At 40.3% G+C, this 20,783-nt stretch overlaps 1 protein-coding gene across 1 annotated transcript in view; it reads right to left on the bottom strand.

Moving 5' to 3' along the window:
• The window catches only part of sv2ba (synaptic vesicle glycoprotein 2Ba), a 36,028-nt gene extending 22,674 nt beyond the window's left edge, over positions 1-13,354 (bottom strand). The window contains exons 1-2 of the mRNA XM_028013778.1: positions 13,226-13,354; positions 5,537-6,274 (exon numbers count right to left, since the gene is read on the bottom strand). Of these exons, the coding sequence (XP_027869579.1) occupies positions 5,537-6,026 (490 nt within the window). The 5' untranslated portion in view covers positions 6,027-6,274; positions 13,226-13,354. The remainder of the gene's footprint in view (positions 1-5,536; positions 6,275-13,225) is intronic.
• Positions 13,355-20,783: the final 7,429 nt, after the last annotated feature.

Genomic DNA, 20,783 nt, shown 5'->3' with positions numbered 1-20,783 from the left:
ACACAGTCGTAATTACTGAGGGCGTAAGCGGCTTAGCGGCACGTGGAGCCATAGTGTGCATCGTGCACCTTCCCCAAGGATTAGTAAAGTGTGCAGATGCTTCATTCTGCTCCCCGCGCAGCCCATTCAGCAAGAGGCCACACGGGATGTCAAGGCAACAAGAGTCAGAGGCATCGTGTCGCCTGTTAACTTTGGCAATTTGATGCTTTAGATTTCATGTGTCAAACTGAAGGTTCGGGGGCCAAATCTGGGCCGCTATAGCTTTTTATTTATGTGGCCCTACAGACTCCATGAGGGATGCATAAAGATAGCAGTTTTGTGATTAAATATTTTATCAATCAAATCAAAGCGATTTTTATCTGTTTAGTGCTAAAATACAGCAATAGCTGTGCTTCCATTGACGTTATAAATGCACAGATTGGAATAACGAAAATACATTAGCTTAATTTGAAAAAAACACGTCTTTTTTGGCTGCATTGAAATTATTGTGTTTTCCAAAACACTTTTTTTTTTTTTTTTTTTACATCATAAGAGTCACATGTTCAACAACGGGATGACAGTACTGGTGGAAAAGACAAGAACTGGTGGAAGGATGACGGAGCGGCGTTTCTAACTGACATATCACGTGAACAAACGTATTCACATGTGAGTTTAGTTGCTATTCTTATTTAATGGAAACACCGCAATAGCAAAATTGTTTTTTTGTTTTTTTCAACAATAGAATATCGACAAAGTTTATCACAGCTAATCAGACCCTCCTCTTTTTCGCGATTCAGTGATCTTGGAGATTCACGCAAAATCAACAGATCCTCACACTTTGTTTTGTTTATTGCAAAATTTTTTGTAACAATTTTTAGAACATTGGTCTTAAGTGATGCAAACTCCCACCTGCAGGTGGCAGTATTTCTTGCTTCTACTACACTGCTACTTCTGCCTCATACGATGTCACGCTATAGTCAATAGGGAAAGTAACAAAAAGTCATGTTTACTGTAAAATACTGCAAAATCGGTTGCAAACATTTCTAAATTGGCATCACAAAAATTAGTGATTCTAATTGTGAAAAAATCACAATAAGGACTGAAATGTTCGGGCGACTTATCAATGTTGAAAAATGTTGACTATAGTTTACTTTTAAATAGTACTTATTGAATGCAGACACAGCTATTTATTAATATTTTAAAATCAAATCAAATTTTATTTGTATAGCACATTTCAAAGTGCTTTACATCATAGACAAAAACACAAAGTCATGCAACATAGAATCAACAATCAAAACACGACATTAAGTCAAGTTGCATCAATAAATTTGTAATTGATTACATTTCAAATACAATCTTAAACAGGTGGGTTTTTAGTCTAGATTTAAAGGAAGTCAGTGTTTCAGCTGTTTTACAGTTTTCTGGAAGTTTGTTCCAAATTTGTGGTGCATAGATGCTGAAAGCTGCTTCTCCTCGTTTGGTTCTGGTTCTGGGGATGCAGAGCAGAACCAAAACCGGAAAACCTGAGAGGTCTGGAAGGTTGATACAACAACAGCAGATCTTTAATGTATTGTGGTACTAAGCCGCTCAGTGATTTATAAACTAACAACAGTATTTTAAAGTCTATTCTTTGAGCTACAGGGAGCCAGTGGAGGGACTTTAAAACTGGTGTTATGTGCTCTATCTTCCTGGTTTTAGTGAGAACGCGAGCAGCAGCATTCTGGATCAGCTGCAGCTGTTTGATTGATTTGTTGGACAGACCTGTGAAGACGCTGTTGCAATAATCAATACGACTGAAGATGAACGCATAGATGAGCTTCTCTAGATCTGGCTGAGACATTAGTCCTTTAATCCTGGAAATGTTCTTCAGGTGATAGAAGGCCGACTTTGTAACTGTCTTTATGTGGCTCTGGAGGTTCAGGTCAGAGTCCATCACTACTCCCAGGTTTCGGGCCTGATCGCTGGTTTTCAGTTGTAATAACTGAAGCTGTGCATTGACTCTAGATCGTTCCTCTTTAGGTCCAAAAATAATAACTTCAGTTTTGTTTCTGTTCAACTGGAGAAAGTTTTGGCACATCCACACATTTATCTGTTCTAAGCATCTGTTCAGTGATTGGATGGGCTCTGAGTCACCTGGTGACATTGTAATGTAGAGCTGTGTGTCATCTGCATAGTTATGGTAGCTAATATTATTTCCTGTTATAACTTGAACTAGTGGGAGCATATAAATATTGAATAATCCTAGGATTGAACCTTGGGGTACCCCAAATGTGACCTTTGACCTCTTTGATGAGAAGTTTCCAATTGAAACAAAGAAATCCCTGTTCTTTTTGTAAAATTCAAACCAGTTAAGCACTGGACCGGAGAGACCGACCCAACTCTCCAGTCGATTCAGTAGTATGTCATGGTCAACAGTGTCAAAAGCTGCACTGAGGTCCAACAGAACCAGCACTGTGGTTCTCCCACAGTGTGTGTTTATATAAATTTTTGCTCAGGTCCCTCTTGAAAATGAGATCTAGATCTCAACGGATCTAGATTAAAGGAATAAAGGAATATGAAAATATAGTGGCACAACCGGCCCTTTGAGAACATTCATCATGTGGTCCAATGTGAAATTGAGTTTAACATCCAACTTTAGAGTGTGTATGGGTGTGTGTGGGTGTGTATACATGCATGTACAGGTTGAGAGGATGGAACTGTGTCCTTCAGGTGGAGAATCAGGATCTGTTCCAGCTACATTACCTTTGAAAAAGTCTCCTTTAATATATTGAAGCTGCCAAATACTTTCAGGGTGAAGGAGAATTCATCGTTTCTCATCCGCATTAGAAGTGAAAGCGATATAACTCCCATCTGCCACACGCAGAAGATGAAATATTGTATCCATGAATAGATACAAATTTAGCTGATAAACCACACGACTTACAGTGAGTCATGAAAACACTAACCTTGTCAGCAGAACTTAGTCACCCAAGACAGATTAGATATATCTCTATAAATTGCTTCATATCAAATCATTCGATCATATTTTTCACGGTTTGAGTAATGGGTTCCCCAGCGATGATGCTTTCCTAGTTTTGGTTCTTTGTGTGACCGAGTCAAAGACAAAGGGAACAACTTTGTCAGTTGGTGAAAGTGCTGATTGCACAAAGTGACAAAGTCAACAATTAGCAAAAAAATATTTAGCATTTTGAAGGGACATGTTCCAAGTACAGAGAAGTGTTCTGTTTTAGCTTTGACATGTCACTAATCCAGCTGGCTGATCGAACTGTTTTCAAATAATTCACAAACGTTTAAAGCTTCTAAAATAAGAAGTGGAAGGAAAACGCATGGTTTTCAGGAAAATGGCACACTTTTAAATGTTTTTTTAGAATTTAAAGTCTGAAAAGTGTGACTTGCTCATGTGTTCAGCCTCTTACTTTTCAGAGTCTTTTGAACTCTGACCCTTCCAGCGTTTAACATCTAGAGACTATTCCACTCTTCTTCATAAAATAGTTGAAGCTTAATGATATTGACTGGACATCGATTGTCAAGTCTTTTCACAGACTCTGCATTGGATTTGTGTCTGGGCTTTGACTAGGCCATCTTGACATATGGCTATTCTTGAATCTTGATCAAGTATTGCAGCCTTTTCAATCCAAAGAGTCATGTTTGCAGGATGCAAATGTTACATGACCTTTTGAAAAAATGGAGCTCCAAATTTAAAAAAAACATTTTGTTACAAACAAATTAAGTCTGTCAAACTTAATTTATTTAAGTTTGTTTAAGATGGCAACTTCACGCCTGATAGTCCAGTTGTGTCGGTTTGTTTTGAGACCAAAATTGCAACATTGATTACATTTCCAGCTGCTGTGGTTCACTTTCACACTCACACTGTGTCAAACGATCCAAACTAATTGAAAAACCTGTTCACCTCCTCGCCTGTGGTGGCGCTGCACCAGGAACTACTGAAGGGAACGACACAAAAACTTCTGAAGAAGACACTGAGTGCAACTACCTTCTTCCCAAAATGTAAACAAAAATGGAGTGGTGTCAGATTTGAGTAGTTGTAGAATTTCTTTTTTGTCTGGTTAAAAAAACCCGAGTCATTTTTCCCTGTGGTGTGAGACTAGTGTGTTTATTCTGGCTCTGTTGACCCAGAATGCCCTGCTCTACAATTTGCTTCCTGCTTTTGGAGCGGTTTCTGGTCCAGTTGCATCCATGTATGCATTCGACCTGTGCCAGAGTTCACTTCAACCCGAACTGGGATCAGGTGTTTTAGCCGGACCAGAGTTCAGTACTTTGGTCTGCATCAGACCAAAATAGGTGTTTTGGGATTCACACCTCCCAAAACGAACCGGACTTTAGAGGTCGATTAAAGCAAATGAACAGGTCTTGTGGGAATGCATACGCTTAATATATTTACTGTATAAGCTTAATTTGATTACTTGAATCAAATTAGCTTTTCTTTTTTTTAAAGGCGGACCGCCTGTTTTCTCTATTTCAGTACAGGAACCTGGGCAGCTGGATTTTATAAACGGTATCACACTAAGGAGGAATGGACACAAATTCCTTGCACGCTTTTCAGACTTTGCAAACCATTCACTACCTCAACTTTTTAAAACCATACCTTTCACATATTCTTCTTCTTCCTACATTTTTTCTGCTCACTTCCATATTTTTAACTCCCCTCTCCGCCTCGTCCCGGTCCAAAATGTCATCCTCACTCTTTAGACAGTTGGAAGAAAACCCAGAAGGTAAACACACAATCTCTAATAAAACACTTGGCAAACCTTCTTCCATCCCGGACTACAGGTGAAGATTAAACATATTTCCGCTCCCCTTCTGTCCGGTGTGCCGAGCAATGAGCCTGCAACCGGCAGCACCGCTCTGCGGCCCTGCTTCATATTCCAAGCCAGCGATCATAGCTCTCCTCTTGCCCTGTACAAACAGATGCTGTGATTTCATTTTCGCCGGGGCCTCTCCTCACGCTACCCTGCAGCCTGTCAGAGGCCCGAAGCGTGTCTGACAGCTCTGCGCCGGGACGCTGCGGGGCGCCGGGCATTTCTGACTGCGGCAGCATGCTCTGCGTTAGCCCAGGGAACACACGCTGAATGCAATCAGCGGCCGCTTCCTCATCAGCCTCTCGCCACGCCTCGTCCCGGGAGCCCGTTGTTGAGATGAAATGAGGGATGTGCAATCTGCTACATCGCCTCGCTACACGCCAGGTCCGGGAGATAAAGGTGAGGGGGTTTAATTTGCTGCTCAGCTATAAGTGAGGAGCAGATGTTTTCATGGTACATTTTTCACAAAGCTGCATACAATAAAATAAAAAACAAAAAAAACTTCTTTTTTTTTCTCTAAAATTGTGTTTTGAAAGTTGCAACTGAATGGAGAGAAAATAAAGAGGGACGCATAAGTAGAACCTTAAAGATAGCAGTTGTGTGGTTAAATATTACTTTATCAATCAATCAATGCAGTTTTTATCTGTTTGCTGCCAACTACACCAATAGCTGCGTTTCAATTGACATAATTGCATAAATTGGAATTATGAAAATAAATTTGCTTTGCTTCTACTCACCCAAGAGTCCTTTGTCTGCGTTGGATATGCACATGTCCTTTTCAGCACTGGGCAAGACGAAGCCCACCACGAAGCCGTCCACGCCGTCCGCCATCAGCGCCAGTCCCAGCACGAAGAAGAGCGTCCACTGGAAGCGGCCGTGGCCACAGTCCTCCATGATGGTCTCGTACTGCTCCGGCAGGCTCTCCTCCTCCTCCTGCTGCTGCTGCTGCTGCTGCGCGGTCAGACGGGCTTTCCTCTTGGCCTCCAACCGGGCGGCCCGCCGCGCCTCCTTGATCTCGTCGGGGTGGGGGATGCCCTGGTACTCCCCCTCGTACATCTGATCGTCCTCATCGGCCCCCTCGGTGGCGTCGCTGGCGGCGTCCTCATCCTGTTGGGGATAGTCCGTCTGGTAAGGGTAGCCGTCCTGACCTCCTCCACCTTGAGTGTAGGTGTACTCTCCGCCCTCAGTCATCTGCTGGTTCACATTGTTGTGGTAGGGGTCATCCATGGTTCCTGCCTGTGCAAACGGGACTCGGTCTCGAAAGGTTTTGTATGCTGAAGAAGCTCAAGTTCGCCAGCTACAATGGCATAATCTTCCCGAGGAGCCGTGAGTTTGTTTGTTTCTATTTTTTTTGGTTTTAACAGTTTGAAGAAACAGCAGATCTTCTGTAGTTGTAGAGTCTCACTTCTAAGCAGTCACAAAGTGTGTTGATCGACTGCTACCTGCTTTCTGGAGCACAGAGCTGCATGCTGAACCTGAAAAAAAAAAAACATGGCAACATGTCTGTCAAGTCAACAGCAGAGATGGAAAAGCAGAAGCAATCCAGTGCAACAATTCACACTCATACGAGCGTCAACGTAGATCGAAAAAAAAAGAGTAAATTTCTGCCATAAAACTCCGAAATGTTGAGATTAATCTCAGCAATGTCCTGGAAAAAGCTTGGACATTTCTGAGTTTGAAATGTTGAAAATTTGGGAGAAAACGTTTCAGAAATTATGAGATCAATCTCAGACGTTTTCCAAAAAAGAAATTTCAAACTCAGAAAAATTGCAAAATTTCACAGTTTATAAAAAGAAAACGTTTGAAATGTCCAATTTTTCTTCTAGAAAGTGTCTGAGATTAATCTCATAAGTTTTTTCCAGCAAATTTCTGAGAGTAATCTAAAAATTTGAGACTTTTGGTGACAATGTACTCCTCCTTTTTATTTATTTATTTTTTGCATCTGCAATGGCTGTAGTGTGCCATGGTAATATAATCAGACACCACTGCAGCAGCCATTTTCAAAAAACTACTTCAAACTCATTGAAGAAATATGAAACATACAATATCTTTTCTTTTTTTTAATTTCTGTCTTCTACTTGTAGTTTAGCCTCATTCTTTTCCCTCTTTTCTATGTTATAAAGCATTTCTTTGCTCCTGTGTGAGCTCGTTATCATTCTAGGTGAATAGAAAGCATCTTTTCAGCCGGCCAGAGATGTACGGAGGAAAGCCATTTTTCCCCAGTGAGCAGTTTGTCCTTCTGCACAGGCAGATAATCTCTTTGTCTCTGCGCTCAAATGTTCTGACGCCATTTTGATCCGTCACACAGCAGCCGTCGCTGTGACAATGACACATTCAAATCAGTCCAGAGCAGAAGAAGACGCTTTGAAACGCAAAGGACGTCGAATACACAGAGTTTTGCCGTCACTGTAAATACAGGAAGGGTGATGTTCGGAGCACATTCACAGCAAAATAAATGAAAAATCAAGCAGTCGTGAACCTTGTGGCCACGTCTTTGGCGGTAGCAGGTTGTTAGTTTGGTGGATAATGAAAGGTTAAACGGTTAGAAACACTGACTTCCTTCTGCTCCAAGTGCCCAAGTCAGACGTCTCACATCCCACGTATCAACATTTCCTTCTTTAAGTTGATGCTTGTTGATGCCTGAGCTCCTGTGAAACATCTCAGACTTGTGAGCAGTGTTGATTAGAGGTGAGCAGATCGAACCATAAATATTGATACCATCTTGGTATCGGTATCCGATGGATACTAATGTAATAAGATTGAAACTTTAGTTTCCAATTCCCTTTAGATTTTTTTTTTTTGTATTCTAGTGTTGCAACTTCGACATAAAAAGGATTTTTCTTTGATTTGCTCTCAAATGACATTTTTCTTGCATTTAAAAAAATGCACACACATTTGTTTTTGTTAATATTGTTTCTGTTTGTATGTGTATATTGTTATATTAACTTTTTTTTATTATGTTAGCATATTTTGTAGATACCTACTTTATCAAAATTCTGTCGTAGGTTTTGACAAAATAATAAAAATAGGTCAGAAGTCATACTTAAATAAGTTTCAGGATTTGTATCAGTATCTGCAATACTTGATATTTATTTGGCTTTGGATCAAAACCAAAATATCCAGTATTGCACACCTTGGAATTCGCTCAGCGAGTCTATAAAGTGATTAAGGAGAGTCATTTTACATCACCACTCCAAAAGTGATATGAATTTTATTTGGTGTTTTTTTATTTTTATTTTTTCTAATACAGAAAGCCAAAACTCTTCTTAACCAAACAGCGTGGCTGACTGTGAAGGCAGCACAGTCAGATTGTTTTGGAGCAGTGTTCTTTCTGAACAAGGCCAATCACTTCTAAAATAAGAAAGAGCTTAATATTCATAACATTAGATGGATTTCTTTGGACATCTGTATGTCAAATAAAAAATAAAAAAACATCCAGTCTATTACATTACCGAACGTCACTCTTAAAATCGCCAAGCTGTTGAAATGTGAAGGAATTATCAGCACCTCTAACTTCTGACGCTGTGGTTCTTAACAGGAGAACCGATGGACCGTGACCTCCAGGTCGGAGGTCGGTTTTGTTATATTATTCCCACAGCATTCACTAATTATATCCCATATTGCATATTTTCCTAATATTGTGCCTGGAGGAAAACATGCAATATGTGATAGTATTAGTAAATACTGGGGTAATAATGTAACGAATCAGTAATAACCTCTCTCTGATTGAGATTCACAGCAAACTTTGACCTCAGATAATGAGCGGCTTGTAATGTCCAACTAGTTGCTGAATGTAGACTACATTTCTTAATGACTTCATTATTTTTCTGTTGTTTTTATTCCAGAATCAAAATAAAAAAACAATATTAGCAACTCATAAATGTTTTTTGGAGTCCAGGCAGTTCTTTGTATTGCACACAGCAATCTAGCAGTAACAATAAATTTGGATGGATGGATGGATTAAAGTCTATTTTCTTCTAAGTTCCTGCAACAGATCAATAGTAAGTAGCACATACTTGTAAAGGAGAAGAAAAGAAATAGAACAAAAATACAAAAAGCATAGTGTAAATTTTTTACTCAACCCTCTTCATTCTGATACCTCTAGAGAAAATTCAGCGTAAGCAATTATTTTTAGAAAACATGTGATTTGTGAACAGAATCCACCTGTGTGATACTTAGTATGTATAAATCCAGCTGTTCTCTAAGGCTTACAGGTTTGTTAACAGACAGGTCAGAGAGAAAGCTGTGGTGGAGCTTAAAGATAATGTGTAGCTTCTGCTAACACAGAGCTAACAGAAGGTAGGTAATGTGTAGCTTCTGCTAACAGAGCAGACGGATGAGAAATTTAAAAGTAAAAAATGCAAAGAAACAATTGAAAAAGACTTAAAGTTAAAAGCTAACTAAAGCTAGCAAAAGGTGACTTTCGCTAGTTCTTGCTAACTTGCGAGTCTCATGTTAGAGACATTTGTTAGCTCTGTGCTAGCAGAAGCTACACATTATCTACCTTCTGTTAGCTCTGTGCTAGCAGAAGCTACACATTATCTACCTTCTGTTAGCTCTGTGCTAGTGTAAATGTCACTGCCTGGTGAGCTCGCCTCGTTCCCACATTGTTAGCCCCATTTCATAGCTCATATCCATTGCAGTTTTGTCTATTTCTACATTCTTTCCGTATCTGTTAACAAATCAGACAAATCTGTAGTCATGCAATTCTCAAACGAAGCACGTAATTCAATTGTAGCCTACATTATTATCTGAAAGCTTTTTCTATATTCCATTTTATTTTAGTTCAAGGGCAGTTGACTCAGTCAGTGACCTCTCCCTTTCTGGAGTCATTTAATCACATTTCCTGACAGTAAACCCTGCTAGAAGGCACCAAGTCTGGAAACATTGGGTGTGAAAAGACCAGAGGTAAAGTTTTACTTACTGTCATGTGTAATAAAATCATTGGATATATTTGATGTACATTTTTAATGGGGGGAATAATGTATTTTCCAGGCACATAGTTCCTTTTTATAGCACAATCAAGTAACTATGTTGCCTTCAGCTGTTCCTAAAATGCTGTACACCAAAAATAACTTAAAAGAAATTTGACGACACATCATAGTCATATGTGACGCATTGAAATAGGTTCCTGTCTTTTTAAGAAGCTCCTACTCTTTCTGACACTCCCCTTTGGCATGTCATCACAACAACGGGGGAGTAACATTATAAAGCTTCAAAAAGTTGCTTTTGTATCAGTCCATATAAATAAACACTAAAACCTAAAATAAAATGCCTTCTGAAATTCTTCAATTTGTAATTTTAAAAGGACATGTAAAAAAAGATGAGACATCAATTAATATATATTAATATATGGGTTCAGCCATGAAGAAACAAATATTTTAAAAAATATATAAGTTTTGCATTTTGAGGGTCATTTTGGGTTAATAGCAGATTTCAAATGTGATTTCTAAGACTCACAAGTGAAGTCAATATTTCTGACAAGAACTATTGACAGAATAACTACAAGTATATCACTACACTTGCAGTTTAGTGATACACAACTATACTTTGAGTTTAGTTGTGCATCACAGTCCAACAAATTAAAGAAGTTCAAAATGCTTTACACCATAGAAACATAACACAGTAACCAATTATGAAACAAGCAATAAACAATACATCTAATCAAAATCATCAAGCAAACACACATCAAATGTGCCGATCAGTGTTCCAGTTACTGTGAATTACAGCAAACTAAACATGCAGGTTTTTAGTCTTGATTTTAAAGGAAGTCAGTGTTTCGGCTGTTTTGCAGTTTTCTGGAAGTTTACTGAAGGCTGCTACAATGCCGCCTTTCACACAGAAGTCTGACACAAAGATGATGTGACCATTGAAAGTTGTATCTTCTCCCAACAGGATTTTCCTCCAATGGACTGTTTTTAAAACTCGATATGCTGTTTTTGAAGCCATGGGATAGCTTCTTCATTAACTGAAAACTGGCATAATTTCACAGGAAAACAAAAAGCATTAATTCTTTTTATTTGTTTGTTGTTGTTTTTTTACCTCCTTCTCTGCCTTGGCCTTTCTAAAGCTCGAGTAATGCAGCAGAGCTTCAGAATAGGATCATTTTTTAGGTTTTTGTGGCAAAAACATCTGCTCGGGTCACGCGAGACATGGCGCAGAAATGTCTTCGTTTGAGGTCATTCTGGTCTGCTCTTGCATCCAGACATGATGACAAACTGCTACTTAATCCAGATTAAAGCTCCTTTTTTAAAAAACACTTTGCCCTTCTTGAGACACATTTTTGCTAAAATCCTAAAAAAACAAAAAAAATCAACAAAGTGTTTGATGGCAGCGGTGTTTCAACTGAGGCTCTGAAGTCGGTGCTGTGGTGTGAATAGAGCAGTTTGTTTCTTTTTTCTTTAATTTTTTTGCAGCAGCAGCACTGCATGATCACCACCATCCATTTTCCCTTCAGCCAGTGTGAATAAAACATGGAACAATTCAGCGGAGGATTGCAGCAGGATCGATGCTCGGTCCGGTTTCGGGGGGGGGAACTGATGTTGCTTTCATCATCACGCTGCAGCTGGCGCTTACATAACCCTCAGATTTTCACCCAGCTCCCCTGGCCGCCTCGCGTCCATGCCCCCCCTGCCACAGACACCCTCCGCACTAATTCAGATGTCCGAGAAGCTTTAAATGCCTGTGCGGACTTCGGATAGGTCACGATCCGCCTTTCCGAAAAGTCAAGCGAGTCCCTCTGAAATCGTGAGAAATCAATGGCGGCGCGAGGATTTACAGGATGCAACTTAATTTGCTGAAAGCGATTTCGCCAGTGACCTTTCGCTGTTTTGATCTGCTGTTAGTGTGAACTTTACTGTCGCCACTTCATCAGCCGGGCCTTGTGTCTCTGCAAGCAAAGGCTTCCATGAACTTTTATTTTACGGTACAAGATGCTGCTTTTAATTTTTTTTATTTTTGGAAACCTTACACACTCCTCCACGCACACACACACTTACCTGCGCACCCCACGCCCACACACACCCCCACACGCACACATGCCCACACACACACACACACTTCTTCGAACTGCATTTGTCATATTTCTCATAGTTCCTTGCTATTCTTCCCGCCAATTCTTCCTCACTTCAGCCGTTTCCAAGACTTTATGTTGAGTTTTTGGAGAACAGTTCACTGTAAAAGAGATTTTTGAGGACCGTAAATACAGTCTGTGCAAGTTATTTAAATTGTACCTTTATACAATAGGAATCAAATCATTACAACTTTATTGTAACAGGCAAATCTTGCCAACACCAGCTGATTGTGGACAGTATAAATTGCAACATAGCAAAAATATATAATATTTGGTTATAATTATATAAAAAATATATAATTAATTTGGTTCTTACAACCCATTACATGCCAGAAAGTAAAGTTCCTTCAAATCGACGCTTAAAACCCACCAGTTTAGATCTGCTTTTGGCCCACAGCAACTGAAACATTGAGCAATATAAGTGATGTGTGTTTGCTTGATCTTTTTGATGATGGCATTTGACAAAATGTTGCGTGTTTCATAGTCGATGGATGCATTGCAGGATTAATATATTGCCATTTCAAACATTCTCTAACGTTTTTGTGAAAGTATATCTATAATTTGAACATTTACAAACATACGCACAAGTATATAGAGTAGTTAATTCATGAGTTAGTAAACATGAATAAATACTGAGTATGTTGGCTTTGGGAGTAATTAGGCATTATTGGTTAAGCATTAATAAATGTATTGATTTACAGCTTATTAAGTATGACTCATGCCTAATTAATGACGTTTTCAAGGTTAAATAGTGGCTAAATGAGGTGTAGTTTTTATAAAGTGCTTCCCGTTTTGGGTGTTTATTTATTTTGGCCTCTGTCAGAACTTCAGGAGTCCTCTGTGCTGCAAGTTGAACATTTTTTGGCAATCGAAGGGAGATTAAACAGAAAATAAAAAATAATAATAATCTGCCTCCACTGCAGATCCTTTCGGCCGCTGGCGCGTCGGACTGGTTTTACAGCAGAATGAGCGGACTGTGAGGGAACAGAGTTCATCGTGATCTTCACTGAGCTTCAGAGGGCAAAAGACAATCCGACATGACTTCTGAGGACGGAGCGCCAAATTCACTTCTGTAGTAACCAGATTTCCTTTGCTCATCAATCCTATCTTATCGTAAGCATTTGCAGAAGTTGCAACAGTGTGAGAGTTAAATCATCATAATAATTGTAGCCTATTTATTTTTTGAGAAGCAAGCTACACCAACCCTATAAAGGCTAACATCCAGTGTGGAAACAGAAAATGATTTCAGCTCTAGTCGTATTGCCGTACATCCCAGTCCTATCACTTCTTTGTTGATTTATGTGACAAAACAAACTGAAGTGAAAAGCAGCCAGAAGAACAAATAGGATCTTACCATAGTTTGTATTTTCCTTTAACTTCTGAGGAGGAAACAAGTTAGTATTTAAAAAAATAAATAAACTGTTTAAATCCAACTAGCATTTTCAATTGTCCCGAGCGTACATGACGGTTTATCCCGAGGCCAGGCTGCAGCCAAACCCGAGGGATTAGTATACCAGCCCACACAACCCCCCCCTACACACACACACACGCACACACACACACAACAAACACACCGTCCCTCCCACGCAGGGCTTACCCCCTCCCAGGTCTAACATCCCCCCCACACACACACACCTCTTTAGCCGAATGGTACAGTCCTAAAGGTTTGAATAGCAGCAGGCTGTACACTGTCCTTCTACATGCTGGGGTTTTTTTTTCTGACGTTTGCTAGCAATCCTCCGCAAAGAGGTCAAAGGTCAGAGTTGCCATGTGAGAGATTGAAATTCTCCTTATGTTTTTTTTCTCTCTCTTTCATTTCTCTTTTGAGGTGGGGGGCGCTCAAGGCCACTTCACCGTCGCAGATGCTTGTTGTCATGGAAACATGAACAAGGACCTCCAGTGTTTTAGCAATCAGTGCACATAGCAAAGACCCGTCCACATGTTTTTCAGATTACCATCTAAACACGGTGGCGAACGGTTCTCACCGCCGGTGTCACGTTTAACGCACCGCCTGCGGGGCCGCCGCACCCAAGTTCCCGTTCATTTATTTATTTATTTATTTTAAACTCCTATAATCAGCAGAGGAGGACTGGCCGTGCGCCAAAGTGTCCTTGAGTGAGACATTGAATCAGAATGCTGACTGCTCATCCGTCCTGAGATAAGCAAATCGGCAAACAGGACTGGAGTATTCCTCTTTCCTTGAAGCAGGAAGGAAGGAGGGGGTGACGCAAATTTGTCTCTGTGGAGTCTTGTGACATTGATGGTCACAGTTTTTGCTGCACCACAGGTAATTCTTGAGGTTTAGATTCGGACTGTACGCAGACGAGGATGGGAACGGAATATACGGCTGGATTGGGCTATGATCATTGCCCTTTATCTTTTTCACACTTTGCCTCAACTTCAAGTATAAATGTCAATTTTTATGTGTCAAAGTGACACGAATTGGTGCGTAAATGCGCGGCGGAAGACAAATGATGTCGGAGAATCTGAAAAGTGTGGCGTGCACTTTCCTTCTGCCCCTAAATAAAATCCAGTTTGATCTACTTTGTTTAGAAGTAACCTAAGAGGCAGTATGAAGGCCTTTGAGGTTATTAAAGCTGCAGCATGTAACTTTTATTAAAAAAGTCACATTTATTAAAATTGTCACTGTTGTGACGGTATTGTACGACAGATAATCTTGTTCTAAAGTTTGATGTCGGAGGACTTTTTTCACAGATCATTAGTTACTGTGAATACCTGACGCCCCACCGCACAGCAACAGCTGCCATAAAGAATAGATTTGTTTTAGTTTATTTTTTGAACATGTACAAAAAAGTACTTACGTGCAGCAAGAACACAAAATAAAAAAAAGTTTTGACGTCATGCTTCATGCTGCATTGCAAAAGCACAAAACCTTACCAAGTATTTTTGGCCTAGTTTCTAGTGCAAGTATCTTACCTCTCTTGAAATATGAGAAAACGTAACTTTTCAGCAAGATACGGGAGCTTATTTTAGGTCAGTAAGTTCTAAATATTGATGAAAAAGTGCTGGATATCAGTGGAATAATCTGCCAGTGGAAGAAAAGTAAAAAGGTGAAGGTGATTTTATTTATGTAGGACATTTTCAGCAACAAGGCAATACAAAGTGCTTTACAGGAATTAAAAGGAAATACAAACAAAATAACAAACCAAGGGAAAGAGCAAAAGAAGAAAAAGCTAATAATGTTGATCCAAAGTAAATAAATTAGATTAAAAGTAAAGAAGAGGCAATTCTGTGTGCAGTTCAAGCTGTATGGAAGCTTTTAAAAACAGCATGAAAATGTTTGGCGGACGGATGGGCCAGAGCAGAGGTCACCGACACTTCCTGACCGGAACAGAATGGCGTTCTGCGTCTTCTGCATGTACTCCTCCGGCTCCGCCCCTCCGTCCGCGGCGGAACATGGTACGTCCCGCGGTGGGACATCATTTTAGAGAGTAGATGTCTTGCATGGAGGCAAAGCTCTCTAATCCGAAGGCCAGATAATTCGACCGCAAAGAGGATTAGCTCCACCCCAGCAGAACCATTGGCTAAATTTAGCCGCTGTACTCTCTGTCTCCATCGGCGTCCATCTGACTCCTCCTCCCCCTGTCACACCTTCCACGCAGTAACACCACCCGCAGATCACAAACAGCTGCACTTTTAAAGCATCTTCCTTTTTTTTTGGAACCCACGGAGCCAAATAATCCTCTTCCGTGTTCACCTTTGGGGTTAAAGACATTTCGTCAGAGTTCAGGTGTTTAGAAGGCCTCGCTTTGAGGCAGGAAATGTGCCTTTCCCGTTTTATCCCCCTCCTCCATCTGGAGAGGGTTCACGTGATGCGGACGCAGCGGGATTACCGCCTGATGGTTGCTGCTGTGGGCCGGCCCCCCGGAGGGAGGAGCCATCTCCCCCGCAACGTGACGCAGCGGAGGCGACGTCTCCTGCAAACACTCCGGAGAATTTTTAACATCTTAAAAATGTTTAAAATTTTTTTTTTAACATTTAAAAAAAAAAAAAAAAAGTTAAAAAAATGTTTTGGCTCCAGTTGGCTTCAGGTCTGAAAAACGAAGCCTAGCATGAGCTGCCGGTGTTGAAGTGAGCTTGAAATGAATTCAGATATTTAAGGATGTGTTTAATAAAAGCAGCCAAATAGATACTGATTGAAGGAAGGCTTATTAGCGACATATAAAATGCAGTTTTAAAATGTGGAAGAAAAAAAGCAAACCCCTCTGTGCCTGTGTGGAAAAGTGATCACCCTCTAAACCTAGGAAGTAGTTGTGGTTGACTGTGTTTTACACTGCAAAAACTCAAATCTTACCAAGTATGTCTGGTCTAGTTTCTAGTACAAATATCTTAGTACAATTGAAATAAGGCAAAACTAACTCACGAGTAACTTTTCAGCAAGATATATTAGCTTGTTTTATGTCAATAACTCCTTTATATTGAAGAAAAGTTTTGAGTTCCAATGGTGGATTATTTCACTTGTAACAAAAATGTCTTATAAGTGAAATAATCTGCCAGTGGAACTAGAACTTTTTCATCAATATTAAGGGATTATTGACATAAAACAAGCTCCTATATCTTGACGTAACAGTGAGGGAAGATGAGAATCAAGTTGAGTTACGACCAGACTATGACTTGTTGTGCTTAGAACGACTTGAAGAACACTTCACAGAAACCATTAATTTAATCCTTCTCATTAGGTCGTCACTCATTTCCTTTTCTATCGCCTTTCGTCCCATTTCTGAGAAGCTCGGGATGAAGACCTAAAAATCCCACAAGTGATAATCCAAACCATAATTTCCCCGTCAACCTTCTCCAGCTGCATAAAATAGGGATTTATGAAATATGTGATATTACCCTCGCACGCTGAGTAAAGACGGTTTCAGCAGACATTAATAATGTACAGTATGTGTGTATGAATGAGTTTATTTGCACTCTGATGTCCTAATGAAATCCTCATCAGTTCCTGGCTCAGTTTGTTTACCCAGCTGGGCTCGTCTTGAGTTATTAGCGTGGTGTCACGGTGCTTCCACGCCTCTTGTTGGGCCCTAATTAAAGAGGAGCGATCTGAGGAAGTTAATCTGCTTCGCTTTGGTGAATGGAGGTGGGAACGCGGTAGGGGAGGAGGGCAGCGTCGTGGGTCTGACCTCCCTCCCCAAAACGCTCTCATCCAGTTGGACGCGGCAAGTTAGCTAACGTCACCTGACCGGCCTCACTGGCGTTCATCCAGGGCCGCAGTCGTACAAAGACGCTTTTTAAGAACGGGCGTTGGAGACGAAAGAATTGTTCTTTCCTGCTTCTCCATTCACGGATGGCGAACTGCTATGAGAAGACGGGCGAGAGGCCAAGAGCCTTGGCAAAACCTACCCGCGGTTTTAGAGAATTAAAAATGTGTTTTTGCGCTTCTCCATTCTCGGGTCTGACAGAGACCCGAGAATGTTTTTTTTTTTTTATCCAGCCAAAACACACACACTGTCACACACACAGAAGTTGTGTGACAGTCGTTTTGTGCTCTGACTGCAGGCAGTAAATCCCTGCTGATGGGATCAACTGGGCTTATTGACCTGCAGCACTGCAGACACTGACATCTTCTGGACATGTTTGAGACTGGAATTAATCATATTTATCCTCAAATTTAAACGCTAAGACTTCCTAGGGTTAGGTGAAAAACACTGGTCATCATGGCACCTTGGAGCAGATGGGATATATATTTGGGAGCAAATTCACATTTTACTCTAAGTGTTGTGATTTGAGTTTCTCTGTGTGTTTATTTCGAGTTTCCTGTGTCTCTGACTCTCCGTGTTGTCCTGTCTCCCCTTGAGTAGTTCCCAGGTGTGTCTCGTTCCCTGATTACCTCCTGTGTATTTAGTGTCACCTGTGTCTCTGAGCTCCTGCTCTTTCCAACACTCCGCCTTCAACACATCATCACTTTAACTTTTCTCCATCAAGGCTTTACCGACATTTTTAGGAGCGTTTGCACAGAGAAGTTGTTTGCATGATGAACTCAGCAGATGTGCAGTTCCACCAGGTGTTTGCTGATTGCTGCTACCGCTAGTCTGAAGGAGCAGAGTGGGGGAGACGTAGGGAGCTTGGAAGCTGGAGTGCCAAGGAGGAGCTTTGTGGAAAAGGCAGCAACGACCGTGAATGGTTGCCACGGGAGATTCAAAGTTTGTCAAACATGCATGAAAGAATCAAAACAACACTCCAGATATATTTCTGATGAGGAAATAATGTTCTGATATAATATACATATAATATACAGCTAAAAAAAATCGATCGATTTTACAAACTACTTTAAGTAAATATAAGTGAGTAACGGTAGCTAGTTACTAACCACTAATGCTAGTTAGCATGGCCACTGATGATGGTTTTTCTGTAACAGTGGGTTGATTCTCCGCCATTAGCACATTTAGCAGCAAGTACATGGGGTTGATTGACAGCACTAAGACCCGCCTCGTGGCTCTGATTGGTTGTTTTTGAATCTGGGCGACTCTGCGGAATCGGCAGAAATAGTAGCTCAGAGAGGAGGTGGAGGTCATCTGTCTCATAACATACCATCAAGACAGTTTTGACAACTATGTGAAAAAACTTCTTTTTTAAAAATAAAAGTTACGTACTGCAGCTTTAATGCCAGGCAGGTGGAATCCACACACTGATGGCAGAAAAAAATGGAAGCAACACATGATGTTATATTCTTCATTGGTGTACATCTGTTGCTGTCTTATGTCAGTAGGTATCATTTTGTCACCTGTGAGAAGAAGCGGAGTCCACTTTACGACAGAGTACAACGAACACGTCATGTAATTGTGCTTTTGGTGTTTGTGCAAAAAAACTTTAAAAAAAAAAAAACTGAGGGGAAAAAATGAAGGAAATCACCAAATTCATCCCGTGTATAAAAACTGCAGACAGAATTTACTGCGGCGTTTTATCTGTGCAATTACACCTCATGATGATAATGATAATTTCGAGGCGCGCTTCGATGCTCCGAGATGTTTTTTTTCTTTCTTTTCTTTTCGTTTTTACACAGCAAGACGGAGAAAATGAGAGGCTGTGTGAAAAATCACACATCCAGAGTCAATTTAAAGTTGACAGCTGCAGAGAATTGGTATGAAACATCCTGAGAATTGTTGTACCTGTACAGTATGCATGTAAAGAGCTGCGCTATGACAAATGGAGGGTGGCAGCTGAGTGAACAGTGCTGCCAGGGAAACAGACACTTTCAGCCCAGAGGAAGCTTTTGGAGCTCTTTTTTTTTCTTTTTTCTTTTTTTTCATCTTTTTGGTGTCGGAGCATTTTAGGCTGAACATCTGTCAACTTTCCCCAAAGTAACAATGAACTGAAACTTCAAAGCACCACGGCTTCTGGTGTTGCAATCACTTTGTTTCAATTCATGTCCATATATGCATAAATACCGAAAGATATTTTAAGTTCTGGTGTTTTAGTTTTATCAAAGCTGCTCCAATTGTTATCTTCAATCTTATAGTGAATCCCATAACAAGACATGATGTAACACAGGTCATGCTTTGTGCTGAACCCCCAATTATGTTTTCACTAAGCTCTGGGCCTTCCCTCAGGTCTCTCTGCGTATTTTATCATCTTTTACTGTCCAATCTGCCTTAGCAGCCCGCAGCATCACTGTTCGGCTTCCAAGCTCCAGGTTTTGCTCACTACTTATCATCCACATATTCAACAGCTTTGGATATTATAGAAAAGTTCATTTATTTCAGGAACTTTATTACTATTTAATTCTGTTAATTGTGACGACTTTCTGCTTTCAGTTAATGAAAATGTGATGTTTATAGTTAGAATATTACACCAGACCATTTAAAAAAAACAAAAAACTTTATTGCAATGCAGAAATATAATGAAAAGTAAGTTTAATACCTCCTTAATGGTTTCTGCTTTTAATCTTTCAAATGAGTCTCATTGCAATGCATTGTAAGTGATCAAATATGACTGCATGTGCCTGGAAAAATAAGTGCTTTTTTTATTGTTGTTGTTGGCATGCAGATAATAAGAAAACTGATTATATTTAGATCCATCCATCTTCCCTGTCACTGCTGTGGAAATTTGACTTTGATAATTAACTCCTTAAAATTGGGCCTCTGTCTCTTTAAGAAACTCCTGCTGTTGCTGAAACTCCGCCTTCAGGAAGTCGTCACAACACAGCTCCTCTGTTAACCCTTTAGCAATGTTTTTTGTAATTTATTTATTTATTTTTTACCAGCGTTGCTCTAAGAAGTAGCTCATGTGATGAGCTGTATGCTATTGGCTAGTCTGAAGGAGCTGATTGGGGGAGGGATGCTCTGTGAAGGGGAAGCTCAGATGTTTGGAAACAGTGGCTCTGAGGAGGACCTTTGTCCTCGAAGGCGGGGCTAAGTCTGCCCAGGCGTGTTGCACAGCTGAATGGTTGTCACGGGAGATTAAAGGATTTCTCAAACATAAGCATAAAAGAATCAAAGCAACTCTTTTTGATGAGGGACTAACATTATAACATGTTGTAAAGCTCAAAAACAGTCAATTTCACATATTTTAATACATATGCATTTCACAGTTTTCTGGACTTGTTTGAAAAAGTTGCACACCATATATAATTTTCCTACAACGTCACAATTATGCACCGCTTTCTAGTCATCTACTGGATAAAATTGACATGTAAGAGTTGGGTAGTAATGGCACTAAAATGTGAAAAGGGATGCGAGTTACTTTGGAAGGTGCTGCAGATAAGGCAGTAACAAAATGGCCGCCACTTGTGCAGAATGAGAAAGCAAGTGCAGTTAGTCCTGAAAGTACTTCACCCAAGTGACGCACTGCCACCAGCTACCGTCGCTGCCCGCTTTCAACTTGCAGGGTTATTTTTTGTTTGTTTGTTTGTTTCTGCGTCCGAGTGTTTACTCAGGGTGGGGGATGAG

This window comes from Xiphophorus couchianus, chromosome 4 (genome assembly GCF_001444195.1).
Source record: "Xiphophorus couchianus chromosome 4, X_couchianus-1.0, whole genome shotgun sequence".
Classification (NCBI taxonomy): Eukaryota; Metazoa; Chordata; class Actinopteri; order Cyprinodontiformes; family Poeciliidae; genus Xiphophorus; species Xiphophorus couchianus.
Note: the sequence above shows the minus strand (reverse complement) of the source record. Positions and strands in the feature narration are given on the sequence as shown.